Source organism: Triturus cristatus, chromosome 1_2 (assembly GCF_964204655.1).
Source record: "Triturus cristatus chromosome 1_2, aTriCri1.1, whole genome shotgun sequence".
In the NCBI taxonomy this organism is placed as follows: domain Eukaryota; kingdom Metazoa; phylum Chordata; class Amphibia; order Caudata; family Salamandridae; genus Triturus; species Triturus cristatus.
In genome coordinates this window covers 849,809,803-849,824,637 of record NC_140580.1, presented here as the reverse complement: position 1 = coordinate 849,824,637, position 14,835 = coordinate 849,809,803, and the positions used below count along the sequence as shown (strand labels likewise).

At 42.2% G+C, this 14,835-nt stretch overlaps 1 protein-coding gene across 6 annotated transcripts in view; it reads left to right on the top strand.

Annotated features, from left to right (window-relative positions):
* Positions 1-14,835, top strand: part of SPEN (spen family transcriptional repressor) — a 392,229-nt gene that overhangs the window by 224,805 nt on the left and 152,589 nt on the right. For 2 of the 6 annotated variants that reach the window (XM_085609024.1, XM_085609028.1), the window contains exons 7-10: positions 860-985; positions 1,871-1,984; positions 2,823-2,936; positions 3,992-4,092. In XM_085609024.1, coding sequence (XP_085465150.1) covers positions 860-985; positions 1,871-1,984; positions 2,823-2,936; positions 3,992-4,092 — 455 coding nt within the window. The remainder of the gene's footprint in view (positions 1-859; positions 986-1,870; positions 1,985-2,822; positions 2,937-3,991; positions 4,093-14,835) is intronic. The other 4 variants (XM_085609027.1, XM_085609029.1, XM_085609026.1 and 1 more) reach the window with 3 other exon arrangements.

Below are 14,835 nucleotides of genomic sequence, written 5' to 3'. Positions count from 1 at the left end.
GATGTGCAAACCAAGCAACAAGCTAGTGTGGCCCAGGCTGTACTAAAACACTATTTCAAACCACTGCAACAGATACCGGTGGTCGCCGCTAAGGTTGGGAACTACTATATAGTCTATGCTAAAGTGTGTAATCTGCAGCTCATATGCCTCGAACGGAATATGCTACTTACCAGTATGCATCTGTTCTTGGCATGTAGCGCTGCAGATCTACACACGCCCACCCGCCTCCCCGGCTACCTGTATCTGTTCCAGTCTATCTTATTTAGATACAACACACATGGGTTTCTTCACTGTTGTTAATAGGCTCCATCTTTCCCTGCTGGCGAAAAAAAATCTGAGGATGGAGCCGAAGCCCATGAGCAATACGATCCAAAGGAGGAGTCACCGACCTCGTGACTTCCAAAGACTTTCCAAGAGGAAAAACAAACTGCAAACATCCGGGCCCAACCCCAGATGTCGATCTATGCAAAAGTGTGTATATCTGCAGCTCTGCATGCCAAGAACAGATGCATACTGGTAAGTAGCATATTCCTTACAGTTGTCTTTTCCTCTGTATGCTAGGGTTTCATTTGACAGCACCCAGGTCTTGTGAAAAATGATAAAACACTTCTGTTGTGTAAGAAATGGCAATCTGTGTTTAAAATTCCTTACAGTGCCATAACGTAATACATTTGTTAATTGTCTTTTCCTAAATGCTAGACCAAGCGGATCACCAATGTATCCTTGTTTTGATACCCTTTCCTGCCTTGTAACAGTGGTCACTAAGGTGTACAGCTGGTTTCTGCAGAAGCAATTGGACTACATACGGCTTTTTCTTACTGGTGTCTTTCTGACTATCATTTGCTGATTTCCTTTTCAGGATATTGATATTAAGAAACTGAATGGAGTTCCAAACTATGCGTTCTTGCAATACTGCGATATTGCGAGTGTCTGTAAAGCCATTAAGAAGATGGATGGGGAGTTTCTTGGGAATAACAGGCTCAAGGTACTAGCTTCAACATCAACTGAACACTTTACATTTATTTTATCATTTCTTTATATATGCAGCTGCACCACTTTTTTTGTTATTCTTAGTCCCAATCTTTCTCTCGACATTAGAGTTTTAAAGCATCTCTTCACTGCCCAGCCACTTTGTGGATTTTGAATTGAAACACTGAATATCCCCAGAGCTGTAAGACTATCTGTTCGCTTCAGCAGGAATGGTATAGAAGCTTGTGGATACTTCTTTGTCTGTCTATCTGGTCATCACTGCTCAGAGTAAGGTGATAATATGGTATTATCTTAATGTACCTATACTAAGGTCCTTGCCATAAAAGACCTATTTAACATCCTAGACTGTTAATCTCTTAAGAAATTCTGAATGCATGGAACACTAGCTATATGTCCAAAATATTCAGAAAAAGTATACAAAATAAAAAAATGAACATTTTAATCCATAATGCATTTAATCCTCATGAGCTCATATTTACAATGTAACTCAAGTAGAGATGCTTTACGACTCGAATGCTGTTATATATCCAGGGGTTAGCCTCTTCTGACCCTGATCTCTCTGGCATGCTTAAATGTCAAATATTTGTTTCAAAGACTTGAGGCAAATCTGTAAAGCTATTTGGCAAAATGTTACCAACCCCCATCTGTGATGCCTATTTTGTTTTTTTGGGAGCAGTAAATTTCACTTTTAATTAAGCAGGAGAGAAGTGGGAATTAAATCAAGAAACGGGTTACATTCCCTACTCTTGCAAAAAAAAATAATAATAAATGTGGGATCTGCAATGTTTGTAAAGCTAAAGGGGCTTTAAATTTAACTAATGCAATTCATTGCTAGCCATTTTGTCTACTGATCACCATCTCTCCTTTTATGGTTTTGCAGCTGGGGTTTGGGAAGAGCATGCCTACAAACTGTGTATGGTTAGACGGCCTTTCTTCCAATGTCTCCGAACAATATTTAACTCGGCATTTCTGCCGCTATGGACCTGTGGTAAAGGTAGGTGGGAGGTTGTGGGGAGTGTGTGTGTGTGTGTGTGTATGTGAGATTTATCTGTTGCTGTATTCCTTGATTTACATTCTGTCCTTTCACCCCTTTTTGAATTGGAAGTGTTGCCTGATTTGGTTATTTTTGCCTTTCTGTAGAAAAAAAACCTGCGTTAAATTTACTTTTTACCACACTTGGCTGGAGCAAATACAAGCAGGCCTTGTGTATCAAGCGTAGATTTGTTGATGCTCAGCCAGTTAGGAGCTCCCAAATAAACATAAAAATCTGTTTCTCCTAGCTATGCTTTTCCTGTTTCTCGTGATGGAATCCCAGCAGTGCTCACAGCAAAACACATAACCTGCACCACTAGATTCTATAATATCTTTAGGGTACCCATAGTACAAAGTGTGGTATTGTTCATAACCTTAAATGAAACATTAGCTGTCTTACCAGTAACAATAAAAGATTGTATTTTGCATCATGCTCTTTGATCAGATGATCTTTCCACAACCTCTAATCAGAACTGACAGAAAATGTATCCCTAGTTTAAAATCCAACATCCTTTCATCACCCTTCACCATGCCTCCCTTAAATAAAAATACATGATTGGCATCAAGGCTGTAGGATTTGTAGAGACTATCATGAATTAATACTGCACTTCAGGACCAGTGCTTGATCTCCCTAATTGCACTGTGATGAATACTATGAGACAACAGATTTAGCTGTTTTACATATTATATCTTTTTTTTTTTTTTAAAAGGAAAAAAATTTCTAGAAGACAATCCTCCCCTTAACCCACTCCCCGGTGGATAAGGCTCTTATTTCTTCCTTTTTTTTTTTTTTTTGACAGGTGGCGTATGATCGCTTAAAGGGCATGGCCATGGTTCTCTACAATGAAACTGAATATGCACAAGCAGCTGTAAAAGAGACCAAGGGGAGGAAGATTGGTGGGAAAAAAAATAAGGTGTGCAGAATCACCTTTGAAGAATAAAAAGTTTAGTTAATTCTTACCCTGACCCTATTACATCATCATAATAAAAAACATAACCTACCAGCTTAGAGGCCTACATTCTCTCCCACCCCTCCCCATCTTAAATAGTCTTTAGTTTATTATTTTTTGTCAGGTTTATTGTTTTCTAGTCTTAGCAGGCTTGTTGTTACTGGTAAGCAGTTACACCACCACACCAAGGTAATCTATATTTAGGTTATCTCCTGTTCTGAATTACTCTTCTGCCTTTCACACACCCCTTCCATGGCATTCACAAAGGTAAAGCGCGTCTTTCTTTCACTCTAGTTTGTTGTAGTCTGCTCTTGCTGAGTGTGAATGGTGGTTGTTAAAAACACATGCAGGCAACAAGAACGTTAAGTAATTCCATTGGGTGCATAGGCAATTCATTGTATGCATATGTTCATTAGTTTTTCGATTAGTTCGAAAAATGATATTGTTTAGTGACTACCCATTTCAGACTTTTAATAAAGATTTTATAGACATTTGTGATGCTTATTTTTGCTGACAAGTACTGCTGAGCTGTTTAAAGTCTGTATTTAACATCTTATAGATTACCTGTAAAGCAGTATTCATGTTCCTCCCACACACTGCTGTTTTGAAAATAACCAAAGTGTGATTTAGACCATTGTCTAAAATGGCTTATTTTCCACCATAATCTTCTGTAATCTTAAACCAAACTTTGTTTTTTTCCATTATGACATAAAATAATTTGTTCCTAATAGACATCTATGACCAGGCTCGATTTTCTCTCGCAAAGATCTGAGAAACAATTTTACATAATGAGTTAGCGAAGTTCTGTACTTCAAGAAAAGGGATACTTTCATCATAGTTGTTCACTTAATTAAAATGTCTATGCTTATTTGCAGGCTAGCTGCTTTGTTGAGGGACTGAGATAATCATCTGCGTGTGGCAGTGATAGTATAACATTTTCAGAACTGACATTGTTCTGTTATGGTCGGTGTATATCCTTCCACAGCATTTTTTAATACTGTGTTTTTGTTGTGTTTTAGGTGGATTTTGCAAATCGCGAAAGCCAGCTGGCATTTTATCGATCCATGGACACATCGGGACAGGACATTAGAGACTTCTACGAGTTGTTAGCAGAAAGAAGGTAAAGCAATTCTGTACTGTAAAACGATTCAGATTTTCTTTATTCGGGTACTTGTTTGGTACGTGAAAACATTCACAAGTCCATTGTAGCTGCTACATGTGCACAGTTCTGCTGATCTAATTTATTACTTTTCAGTTTAGTTGATTCATTCACTAATATGCTTATCATTTATTTAATTAGGTCTCATCTTATTCAGTTCATCTAATCCTTATTTTTAAAGCCATTTGTAAATAATATAGTACTGGTGTGTAGCACAAGTGTCTTAAGGGCCACCCAGACTTTTTGTAGGAAATTGCCCCTTTTTGGACAGTTGCCCCTCACTTTTTAGGTCTCGGCTAGCGAAGGCTGCGCTTGCTCAGTCTCGCTCGCGAGATTTAATGACTTGGAGAAGAGGGGCTTGAACCCGCCCCTCTTCTCTCCTCTTCTCCATTGGCTGGCCTCTTAAATGCTGGCCAGCCATTTGAGAAGAGGCTTGTCTCGCAAAACAAGCCCCGTCTTTTTCGGATTCGGGGGCGTGTTTTTTTGTTACTTTTTGCTGGGCGTGTTTTTCTCTCCTCCAGCCAATGGCAAGAGGAGAGAAAAAAAAACACGCCCCCGAATCTGAAACCGCCGCTGCCTTTCTCCGAGGCATTTCTGCTTCACCTCGGAGAAAGGCGGCGGTGTTAATGGCGTCCTCTTTCCCTGCTCTCGGCCTACCAAACGTGAGTTTAGGAAAACACGATAAAAGTTTGAGCCAGACCCAAAGTACTAAATAAACAGCTCCCTGAAGGGCTCCTCTCTGCGCCACAGGTATGCACGCAAACCGCAGAGGAAACAGCCGGTGCTGTTAAATTCCTGAATAACAAACGTTTCCAAACCATCAATTTAGGAGTACAATAGCCATTTGCCAGTCTCTGCTGCCACCTAATGGTAAAAATATACAGTAATGCCACTGCAGCGAGCGAGTAATGAACCACTCAGCCGGTGCTGTTTGTAGTCACTGAAGCACAACGTGCGGCGCCAATGGCTCCACGAGAGTCACGGGGTGAGAGATGGCAGCGCTGACCAACTACCAGAGTCCAAGGATACACAGGGCCTGTGCGAAAACACTTGGCTTATCCAGAAAGAGATTTACCATTCTCATTTTGTCTCTTCAACGTTCTATGAAATATTACTAGGAAAAACAGGAGCTTGAACCCCTGAGGAACACTTCCATGCTGGAGAACGAGTGCTCGAAGGAAGAAAATTTTTTACAGCATATGCTCAATCTCTTATTTACAGCTTTGTAACGCAGATGATATCAAAACTAACCAAAGGTGACGGACTTAAATGGTAGCACCTCACTTTTAGTAATGCTGCTGCCTTATCTGGCTGTTAGTGCACAATAACTCCAGCACCATTCACCTAGTGGTGCCTCAGAAAAAGAAAAATCTGACAAACAATTCACAACGAATGGAGGTGCACTAGACATAGAAAAGAAGTCCAAAGTGTTTCTCTGTTTCTTTGTTTAATTTTTATTTTAGATAAATACACAACCGCAGCCAACGCGTTTCGTTCCTTAAAGACAAATTTTAACGGAACTTCTTCAGGGCTCAAAATGACAGCAAGTCAAGTACAAGCTTAATATTCGAAGAATATGAAATGAGCAGCATATCCCACTTGATAATGGAAATTTAAAAATATCAAAAAGTATCTAAGTCGGTCGCAGAGGGTTTAGATAAATATAGAAAATTAAACAAAGAAACAGAGAAACACTTTGGACTTCTTTTCTATGTCTAGTGCACCTCCATTCGTTGTGAGCTTTGTAACGCAGACTAGAAAGCAATTCACAGGGGGTGATATGATTCATAAGATGGCTTACCCCTTGTCAGTCCGTTCAGACATCTGGATTGATGTAGCACTCCATATGGACAAGCTGTCGCTTCGCCTCCACACACATCTTTGCAAAATGTTGTCCACAGTGCCACAATAGTCCATTCTGTACAGGCGTTGGCCACATTTTGCATATGTGGAATTACAGCCTCTTCCTGGTATGAATGTAGACCGTAACCCATGTTGAGTCTCCCGATGGAAAGAAGCATCTAATAACTGGCACGGAGTGTGATCCCCTCAAAATCCACATTAGGGTTGCGACTCACAAACGTTGCTTTGGCATAGTAAACACTGACAGATGGATTCTGGCCACCTTTATAGTATCCGTTACAACAAGGATTCCAACGTAACTGACCATGTCAAAGGGCTTTTTAGTAAACAGACTGCCAGGCTTCCGGACGCCAACTGGTGATGATACACCAGCAGCCAAGAGAGGAGGTGCGTCTGTAAGAGAGTGCAAAGAAGTCGTCAATTACCAGCGGAAACCATGTGCCTGACTAGCAACAGAAACATGTGTTTCTGTGTAAGAGAACCTCACCCATGCATTTGTGGCATGCTTCATCATTAGCAACCGTACCCCATCCTTGTAACATAATAGGCGATGCGGGGAGCACACGTTAAGTGCTTTTATTTTATTTGACCTTTCCTGTTGTCTGTCGACTCCCCCGCCGCACCGCTCTTAACTGTGTCAGCGGCTCCTGTACTAGGACGGACCCAAGCTCTTCTTGAGAAAGTTCTTTATTAGAGACTACTTGGTATGACAAAAGGATACCGTTTTATAAAATTACCATAAAATAAATTCACATAATTCTTTTTATTAAAGGTTTTCTAGGTAAGATTTTTATTTAAAAAGGTGATATGTAATTAGGGCTCCCGGTTTTATGGTATTTATCTTTTTGACATTTCCGTCTGTATTTACCCATATTTATTTTTTCCTAATTTTATCTGTATTTATCCATATTTATTTTAGTCTTTGTGAAAAAATTAAGCTGGAATTAGTATATTTCCACATTTATTTAACTGATAAAAATGCACTCATGCTTGAATGCGTGCCAGGTTTCAGTGTTGTGAGCACCAGCTGAAGTTAAATCTATGCACTTCTCTGAAAATATGCATATTTCAAGATCAGCCTTGCTGTTAAAGCCTCTTTACTAAAATCCCTTTCTTTTTTAGCCCCCTTTCCTATCAACCCACAAAACTATTGGCTTGGCAGTCATGACTTTAGAACTACTTAAGACAACCCAATTTCGGATTTTATCCACATTTAAAAATAAATGCAGATACGAAAATAAATGTTTTCGGTCTGTATTTAACTGTAAAAACGGACGTCACTGACATGTTGTGAAGTAATGTGTTCTACCAGTACTGGACTTTTAACCTTGTTTTTCAAAATGGGCATCACATGCCTCCATGTTTTTTCCTTTAATATATTTTGTTTTACACTTTGCTGCTACAGATTTATTAGTAAAGAAGGTTAGTTATCATCGAACCTGCAGTCTTGTTATGGAATAAGTATTCAAGTCATAAATGGCATCTCTCCCTGAAGAGGATTAACTGGGCACATTGCTGTTGTATGAAGTTCAAAAGCATTATCGCCCTCTATGAGATTTTGAGGTAGGTTTAAGTTGCGGGCATTAACTTCGATGAAGTGCCTGCGTTCCAAGCCTTTGTGACTTGACAGTCTGAAGCATGGCCAGGTAACATTATTCGGGTCTGTTGTAGAGAGATGAGAGCTTTGGTAAAATGCCTAATGTTTACTTACAGGTTGGAGAAGTTTTCTGTATCTGCTAAGCTTGTTGCTGTGTGGTCATCTTAGCGCTATCTCTTATACAGGGAAACTGTATATGTACACTTATGCCACTAGGTGCGATGTGCAATGTAACTTTGACTCTGGTGTTTAATGTTCTTCCTAGAGAGAGATCGGAGTTTTGTCTAGTGGAAGTTTTGACTCCTGGAAAGGTAGCACATAGGGTTAATGTGCCTGTAGCAAAGAACATGTACCATGCAGATCACAAAGTGCATATAATGTAAATAGGTCAGTGGGCTACTGTGTGTGTGTGTGTGTGTGTGTGTGTGTGTGTGTGTGTAGGTGGCTCTGTGGGTGGCTCTATTTGTGTGTGGGTTGCTCTATGTGGGTGGCTCTGTGTGTGTGGCTTTGTGTGTGGCTTTGTGTGTGGCTCTGTGTGGGTGCAAATGCAATAGGTCTCGCATTTGAGAGTGATTAAGCTATTGACATTGTAAATAACAATGCTGTTTCTTTAAATGTTTTAAAAACAAAAACATAAACAAAAATAATGTCATGAGCAATGCCAATAGCTCTAACTTTAACAATACCGAGACCATTACATTGCAAATGCTTGTTGCCCGATGTTTATGCTCTTTGACTAAGTGTGCCCTGGGTTCCTGCTAACCAGGGCCTGTGTTCTTTCCATAAAACTGTACCTTTGCACCCCCAATGGACACGTCTGTTAAGTTCCTTGTAAAAAGGACCGTGGGTACTATGACCAGGGAAAGCCTCTAAGCACATATTGTGCCATCCTCAGAGGGCCTGTACCTTACCCGACACACCCCTCCCTCAACTCACCCCACTCCCCAACTCAGCTCCCCCCCCTCCCCAACTCAGCTCCCCCCCCCCCCCCCCCCCCTCCCCCCCCTCCCCGGGCAGGCTCCATGTTTTGGTACAGAGAAAAGAATCAACATGGTGCACACACCTTTGTGCCATGCCTGCAACCCACTGCCTATGGTAAATGTAAGACACCACTCTAGCTGGGTGCACTATACCACCGGTGAGGGTAAATGCGCATGAGCCCTGAACCCCTACAGTGTTCAAGTCCATTCTTAGACATTGTAAGTGCAGTAAAACCATAATCAGAACCCCCGGGATATTGCGGCATGGATTAGCAAATTTAACGGCACAAATATGGAAATTTAGCTGCATTTTATTTTACTCATAAACATTCATTTTCAGCCTGAAATCAATGGAAACTGTTTTAGAAGTATTCCACTTTGCAATAGGCATGTTTAAAGTGTCTGCAGCTTAACGGAAGCACAGCTTCTGTCCTGACCTCGTGGGAGACAGCTGTATATCACCCTGGTATGTTCTAGTGCCCATTAATGCACCCCTGCCGGGGCACACCTGCCTCCTGGATCTGTGAAGCAGGAAACCTCTTCTTCTCGCACCCTAGAGCGCAGGATCATAGTGGCTGATCCAAATAAGTGAGACAGACTGCATAGGGAGGTCACTTCCTGCTTACTCACTGTTCGCACATGAGTAATGCGATATGGTAGAAAAAGGTGAGGAGTGAAACCACCTGCTATTTGATGAATTGTGTCCAGAGTGTCATAGACCTCCAGTTGTATAACATTAAATACATCACCTTGAATTATATGGGTGATCAGATCCTCTTAAGTTTCGAAAGCTGGTTTCAATTCCCCCTTGAAGGTGGAGACTTAGTCATTAGCTTATCAAGATTCCATTTGGATGCAGGCAAGAGGGGTGTTGTGATGGGAGTAAATGTAAGGTATTCTCAGTAATATCTTATCAAATACATATCTCAGTAACATGTTACCAAATACCCCCCTCAGTAACATCTTGCCCAAAACCTCCCTCAGTAACACCTTGCCCAAACCCTCCCTCAGTAACATATCACCCAATACCTATTTAAGTAACACCATACCTCCCTCAGTAACACCTCACCCAATACCCCCCTCAGTAACATCTTACCCCGTACCTCCCTCAGAAACACCTTACCCAGTACATATCTCAGTAGCATTGACCCAATAACCCCTCAGTAACATCTTCTCCAGCACCTTTCTGTAACACCTCACCCAATATCCCCTCAGTCATCTTACTTGTACCTCGTTTATTAGCACCTTGCTCAATACCTCCAACAGAAACACTTTACCCAATACCTCTGTCAGTAACACCTTACCCAGTACTTCCCTAGGTAGCATCTTACTCAGTCATTTTTAGAGTAACAGACAGCATGGTGTTCTGTGGCTCCCCAACCTACACCTCTCACCCTGCTAGCCACCTCAGACTTATCCTCTCCCTCTGACATCATTAAGCTCTGGGGTAGTTTAGTAGTGGTCCTTTTTGGAGTATTTCTGCCGTAGTATTTTCTGGAGCATCTAACTTGATGCAGAATTCATGTCGGGCTCGACTGGCAAGCTGCATGTTGTGTGTCCCCCCCCCTTCAACCTGCCTGAACCTGTTTCTGTACACCTGTAGGGCCCCCCGTGGCTCTACTGAACAGGAAGGATTGTCCTCTGTTCTAATGCATAGCGGGACAGGTTTATGCTCTTCTGTAAAAGCCTACTTTGTTGCGATGTGTCTAGTATTTGAATCGAATTACCATAAATACATGTACCAAAATACATGTACGTTCCTAGCATAGCCACACGATGAGACGTGTAGTACTCAAACCCCAGAACATTTCCAGTGCCCCCACTTCTCTGGCAAGATTCCCAGGTGACCGTCTAGCATGTTCTATGTCCTTTCCTGGACACAAGCGCTCCAAAGTGGTCAGCAGGTAATGTGTCAGCCCCAAAGCACCATGATATTTAAATTTGTAAATTAATGTTCTACTTTGTTGAATAATATGTTTACTCTATCACATGAACAAAAACTGCTAATATTGTGGCCATCATAAGATGGCTGTATCAACAGAAAGGGGAGAGGGGGGGACCAGGAGCTGGTTAATGGTCCAGTACCTATGCTCCGAAATGTCAATGAGATAATCACTAGAAGGCACTGTTCCGGGGTGGGTATGGTCGTGAATCAACCAAGTCCAACCACAAAAATAAGGAAGAAGAAAAAATATATATATAGGTATTGGGTCTAGGGTAAGGTACTAGAGATGGGGGGAGACAGCAAAAGTGTCTCTTGTTGCCCTCACACACCCCGAAGGATGTCATGCTTCATCATCGGGCTGTGCTCCTCGTCGGGCCGGCGGTGCAATGCCCTACGGGTCCCCCGAAGGGTTTCTTTAGCGGAGATCTTTTAGAGAGCTGCCGATGGGTGCATGCGGGTATGTGGAGGGAGAGTACCGGGGTCAGTGGTGAGGGTAGTGTGTGCAAAGATAAAAATACCTAAGGGTTGCCTAAGGGAGTACTTTAATAAAGAGGTACCCTTGGTACAATAAAAAACGTGAGTAAATTGTTACCTTTCAAGACGTAATGTGTCTATGGTAGCTGGAAAAAAATGGTCGACATGTTTCACGCCTTAAGTGGTCAAAGTGATCCCTGGCGTTTCATCAGGACCAGTAGTGGTGAGTAATGTGGAAGGGGTGCACAGACTAAGTGTAGTGGGAGAGGTAATAATCACTCTCTAACTGGGCAACAGGGGGGTGTTTTAGTGTCTCCTAACCAGGTAGTGTGTGATTAAGGAGTCTGTTGTGCCCCCTTTGCACTAGACCTAAAAAAAGAGTTGGGATTACTCCTTGAGTTTTAAGCGGCGGAGGCCCACACCATCTAGGGGGGTTACTCAGGTGACGGCACTGGTGTCTTTCATAGATTCACATGCGACCCTCCCTCCTCCCTTCAGAGGCTCTCTTCTCCTCATGCACTTTACAGTCACTCTTGTTCTACGAAAATCTGAGGTGAGAAGCTCTGAGGAGAAGGTTCTAGAGAGGGGCTGACGCCTGATTGGCTGGAGTTCGGACTTACATAATGACAGAGATAGACTACAAGGGTCTTTTGTCTCTCTCCATTGTATTCCTATGGAGTTTTTCTCTTATAGGTACACTGTGTGTTTTACACCTATATACGCTAATTATGTGATTACTTATGTATATATTTTACTATATATATGTATATATTGCTATTTTATTTACCGTGGGACTCCCACTCCGACGACGGGGAATATTCAAGCATGTGAATCTATGAAAGACACCAATACTGGAGAACCACCTGTTTACAGGTAAGTAACAATTGTTCTTCCAATGGATTAGGGGGAAGGGAAGTAAAGGGGTGTAGGCAGACCTATTTTAAGTATAGTATAAATATGAAAGGAGAATTCTGTGTGGTCATTCATTACCTACACTGAATACCTTTTTCCTTGTGGATCGTGCATCTGTTCAAACTTGAATAAACCAAATGCTTTACCTCCGACTTCCTGTACTCATTTTAAAGTAAAGTGGACAAGAGGTGTGTTTTCTCACAAGGCAGCCCCGACGCAGAGCAAAAAGACGATCGAGGGTTAGCCGCGATTTAAGGAACCCCATGGAACTCCACTGAAGGTTACCGAGGAGGGAAAACCTCCGTAAACGCCGAAGCAAAGGGTCGACGCAGAACCCGCAAAAAAGGGCACAACACCGCCGAAGACTAACGTCGACGTTGGGAAGAAACAAAAATCTCCAGCCTCTGATGCCGGAGGGCCCTTGAGGTTGAAAGGAAAAGACTCCAGGGAGGAAATGGCAACGCTCCTACAAAAGAGGGATTTTGTCACCTCATTGAAGGACTTTCGAATCCCAAAGACACCCGGCTGCCGAACCAGAGCGCGTAGACGCAGAAGACGCTGAGGGAGAAGAGGAAGGTATCTTCGACTCACCTCCAACCCCTGAGACTCGAGGCGAAGAACCCGAGGAATATGGAGACATACCCGAAAAAGAGGAAAACTCTGAAACTTTCGGGGATACGTGGAATGACCTCGACACCGAGAGCCCATAAGAAGAAATTTGCTGTTACCCTTCGAAAGCTTCACCTCCCGATGACAGCTTTCTATAATGACATTGTAAAAAGGGCAGCAAATCAATTTGATGTACCCTTAGAGGAAGGAAAAGGGGGCACATGTTTTTTGCTAGAAACCCTGACTCCAGCTACAAAAGGAACACAATACCTTCCTATGCTGCTCAGTATTCTGGATCAAGGGAAAGAAGCCTTCAAAGAACCAGCCTCAAACAAGGGAGTAACCCCCAGAGTGGAGAAGTATAAACCTTCCTTAAAGGACCCTAAATATATTCAGGGAAGTACAGTACCTGACTCCATTATCACCACAGCCAGGAGGAGAGCAAATGCAGTCTCCAACACTGGGCCTCCACCAGAAAAAGAAAGCAAGAGGATGGATATGGTGGGGAGAAGGATGGAAAAGGAGGCGGCAACAGTGGCTTATCGCTAACTCAAATGCCCTACTAAATAGATATGGCACCAACAGTGGGATGAGATTGAGGAGTTTTTGAACAAACTCCCTGAGGAGGGCAAGAGCTATTGTCAAGGAGGGGAAGAACGTGGGAAACACGTCTGACGTCCGCTTTGGATGCAACAGATACTGCTAGTAGGCAGATGTGCACAGGAACCCAGGAAGTTCAAACCTCCATCATTAACAGGCCAGTCAGTGGAGAAGCACTGTTTGGCGAAGAAGTAGATGTATCTCAACAGATAAAGGACTATGAAACAGCAAGGGCAATGGGGGCCCTGCAGCAAAGAGATTCCTTTAAAAGAGGGGGATTCGATAACAGAAAGCCCACGGGTAGAGGCACCTTTGGTCAAGGACAACAGATGTCACAACAAACTCAAGGGCAGAACCCAAGTCAACTAATGGGTCCGCAGTTAAAATATCAAGGTTGGCAACAACAGAAGCAGCCCTTTTGAGAAAGAGGCAATGGCAGAGGGAGACGCTAATCCTCTAGAGCAGAGCTCTTCAAACTGTGGGGCGTGCCCCCCTGGTGGGGCCTGAATGTGTTCCCAGGGCCAATGAGTCTGCATCCTTGACTCCATGATTAAATTAGGTGCCAATAACTTTCGGAGAATCTGCCTGAGGAGCAACATAAATATTTCAAGTCATCAAGAAGGAAGGGTTTAAATTCTTGGAAGGACAGACAGGAGGACTACTGTCGTTCTTCACCTTCATGAGAACAGCTGTCATTTATTGAACGGTAAAATTATAGTTCTCAAGAACACAAGTATATTTAATTACAATAAAAGATATAGTCTTCCAGTCTTGGCAATCAGTCCCATAGATTATCCTCAGTCTACTCTTCATTTTCCTCTGCTCTGTCCTCTCCTCTCACTGACCACTCTTCAGCTCCAAACCTAATAAGGTAACGCAAACCTGTTGCGTTATCCAGTTCAATAGTAACCTCGTTATATATCCGCAGATCATGCCCTGTAGAGGATTTGAAAACCTGGTGCTGTCAGCAGTGCACCCTGAAACAGTTTGGCTTTTCCTTATTATTTTAGATACTTTCCATGTTTTCAAATCCTCTACTTCTTGTCCCAGAGTCTTTCAGACCACGTGGGATACGCAACTTTCATCATTACAGTGACGCTGCTTTGGTTGGTCTAGCAAAGATGTACCAGGAATGGGCGAAAGGAGCATCTTACTATTGTGCAACTGGGTTATATGTCTTTCCACTCTACTGTGCCTTTACCACGAGATTCTGTTTTTGTTGATTGTTTGCATGCTAAGCTATAACTGTGATGCACTTATTTATCATCTGTTATGTGAACCCTAGCAGAGCTATGAAACTAATTGATGCCTTTCTACTTTTCTTAAATGTGTCTAAACATATGTTTTTAAAAAAAACAATCAATACATCATGTGAACTTAATGAAATTATTATTCATAAGTATAATGATACAAATTCAGTTACAGCACTATACTTTACTCTGAAAAAACGAACTCTTAATTACATCATTCACAATAAGGGAGAATCTTCATTATAAGGTTTTTGGGTAGGATAATCCTCACCTTAATGTCTTTAATAGAACTGAAACTTTCCCTCTTTGTAGGAAATGTTGTATTCTATGTCAAAACTGGAGGTATGGACAAGGCATGTTCAAAGCCTAGTTACCACCACGGAGACTTGGCAGTAATTTGTGCGCCAACGCAGAGTGAAAGGACAGGAATGCACCATATTTCATAAATAAGGTGCATTCCTGCACTTTCACATT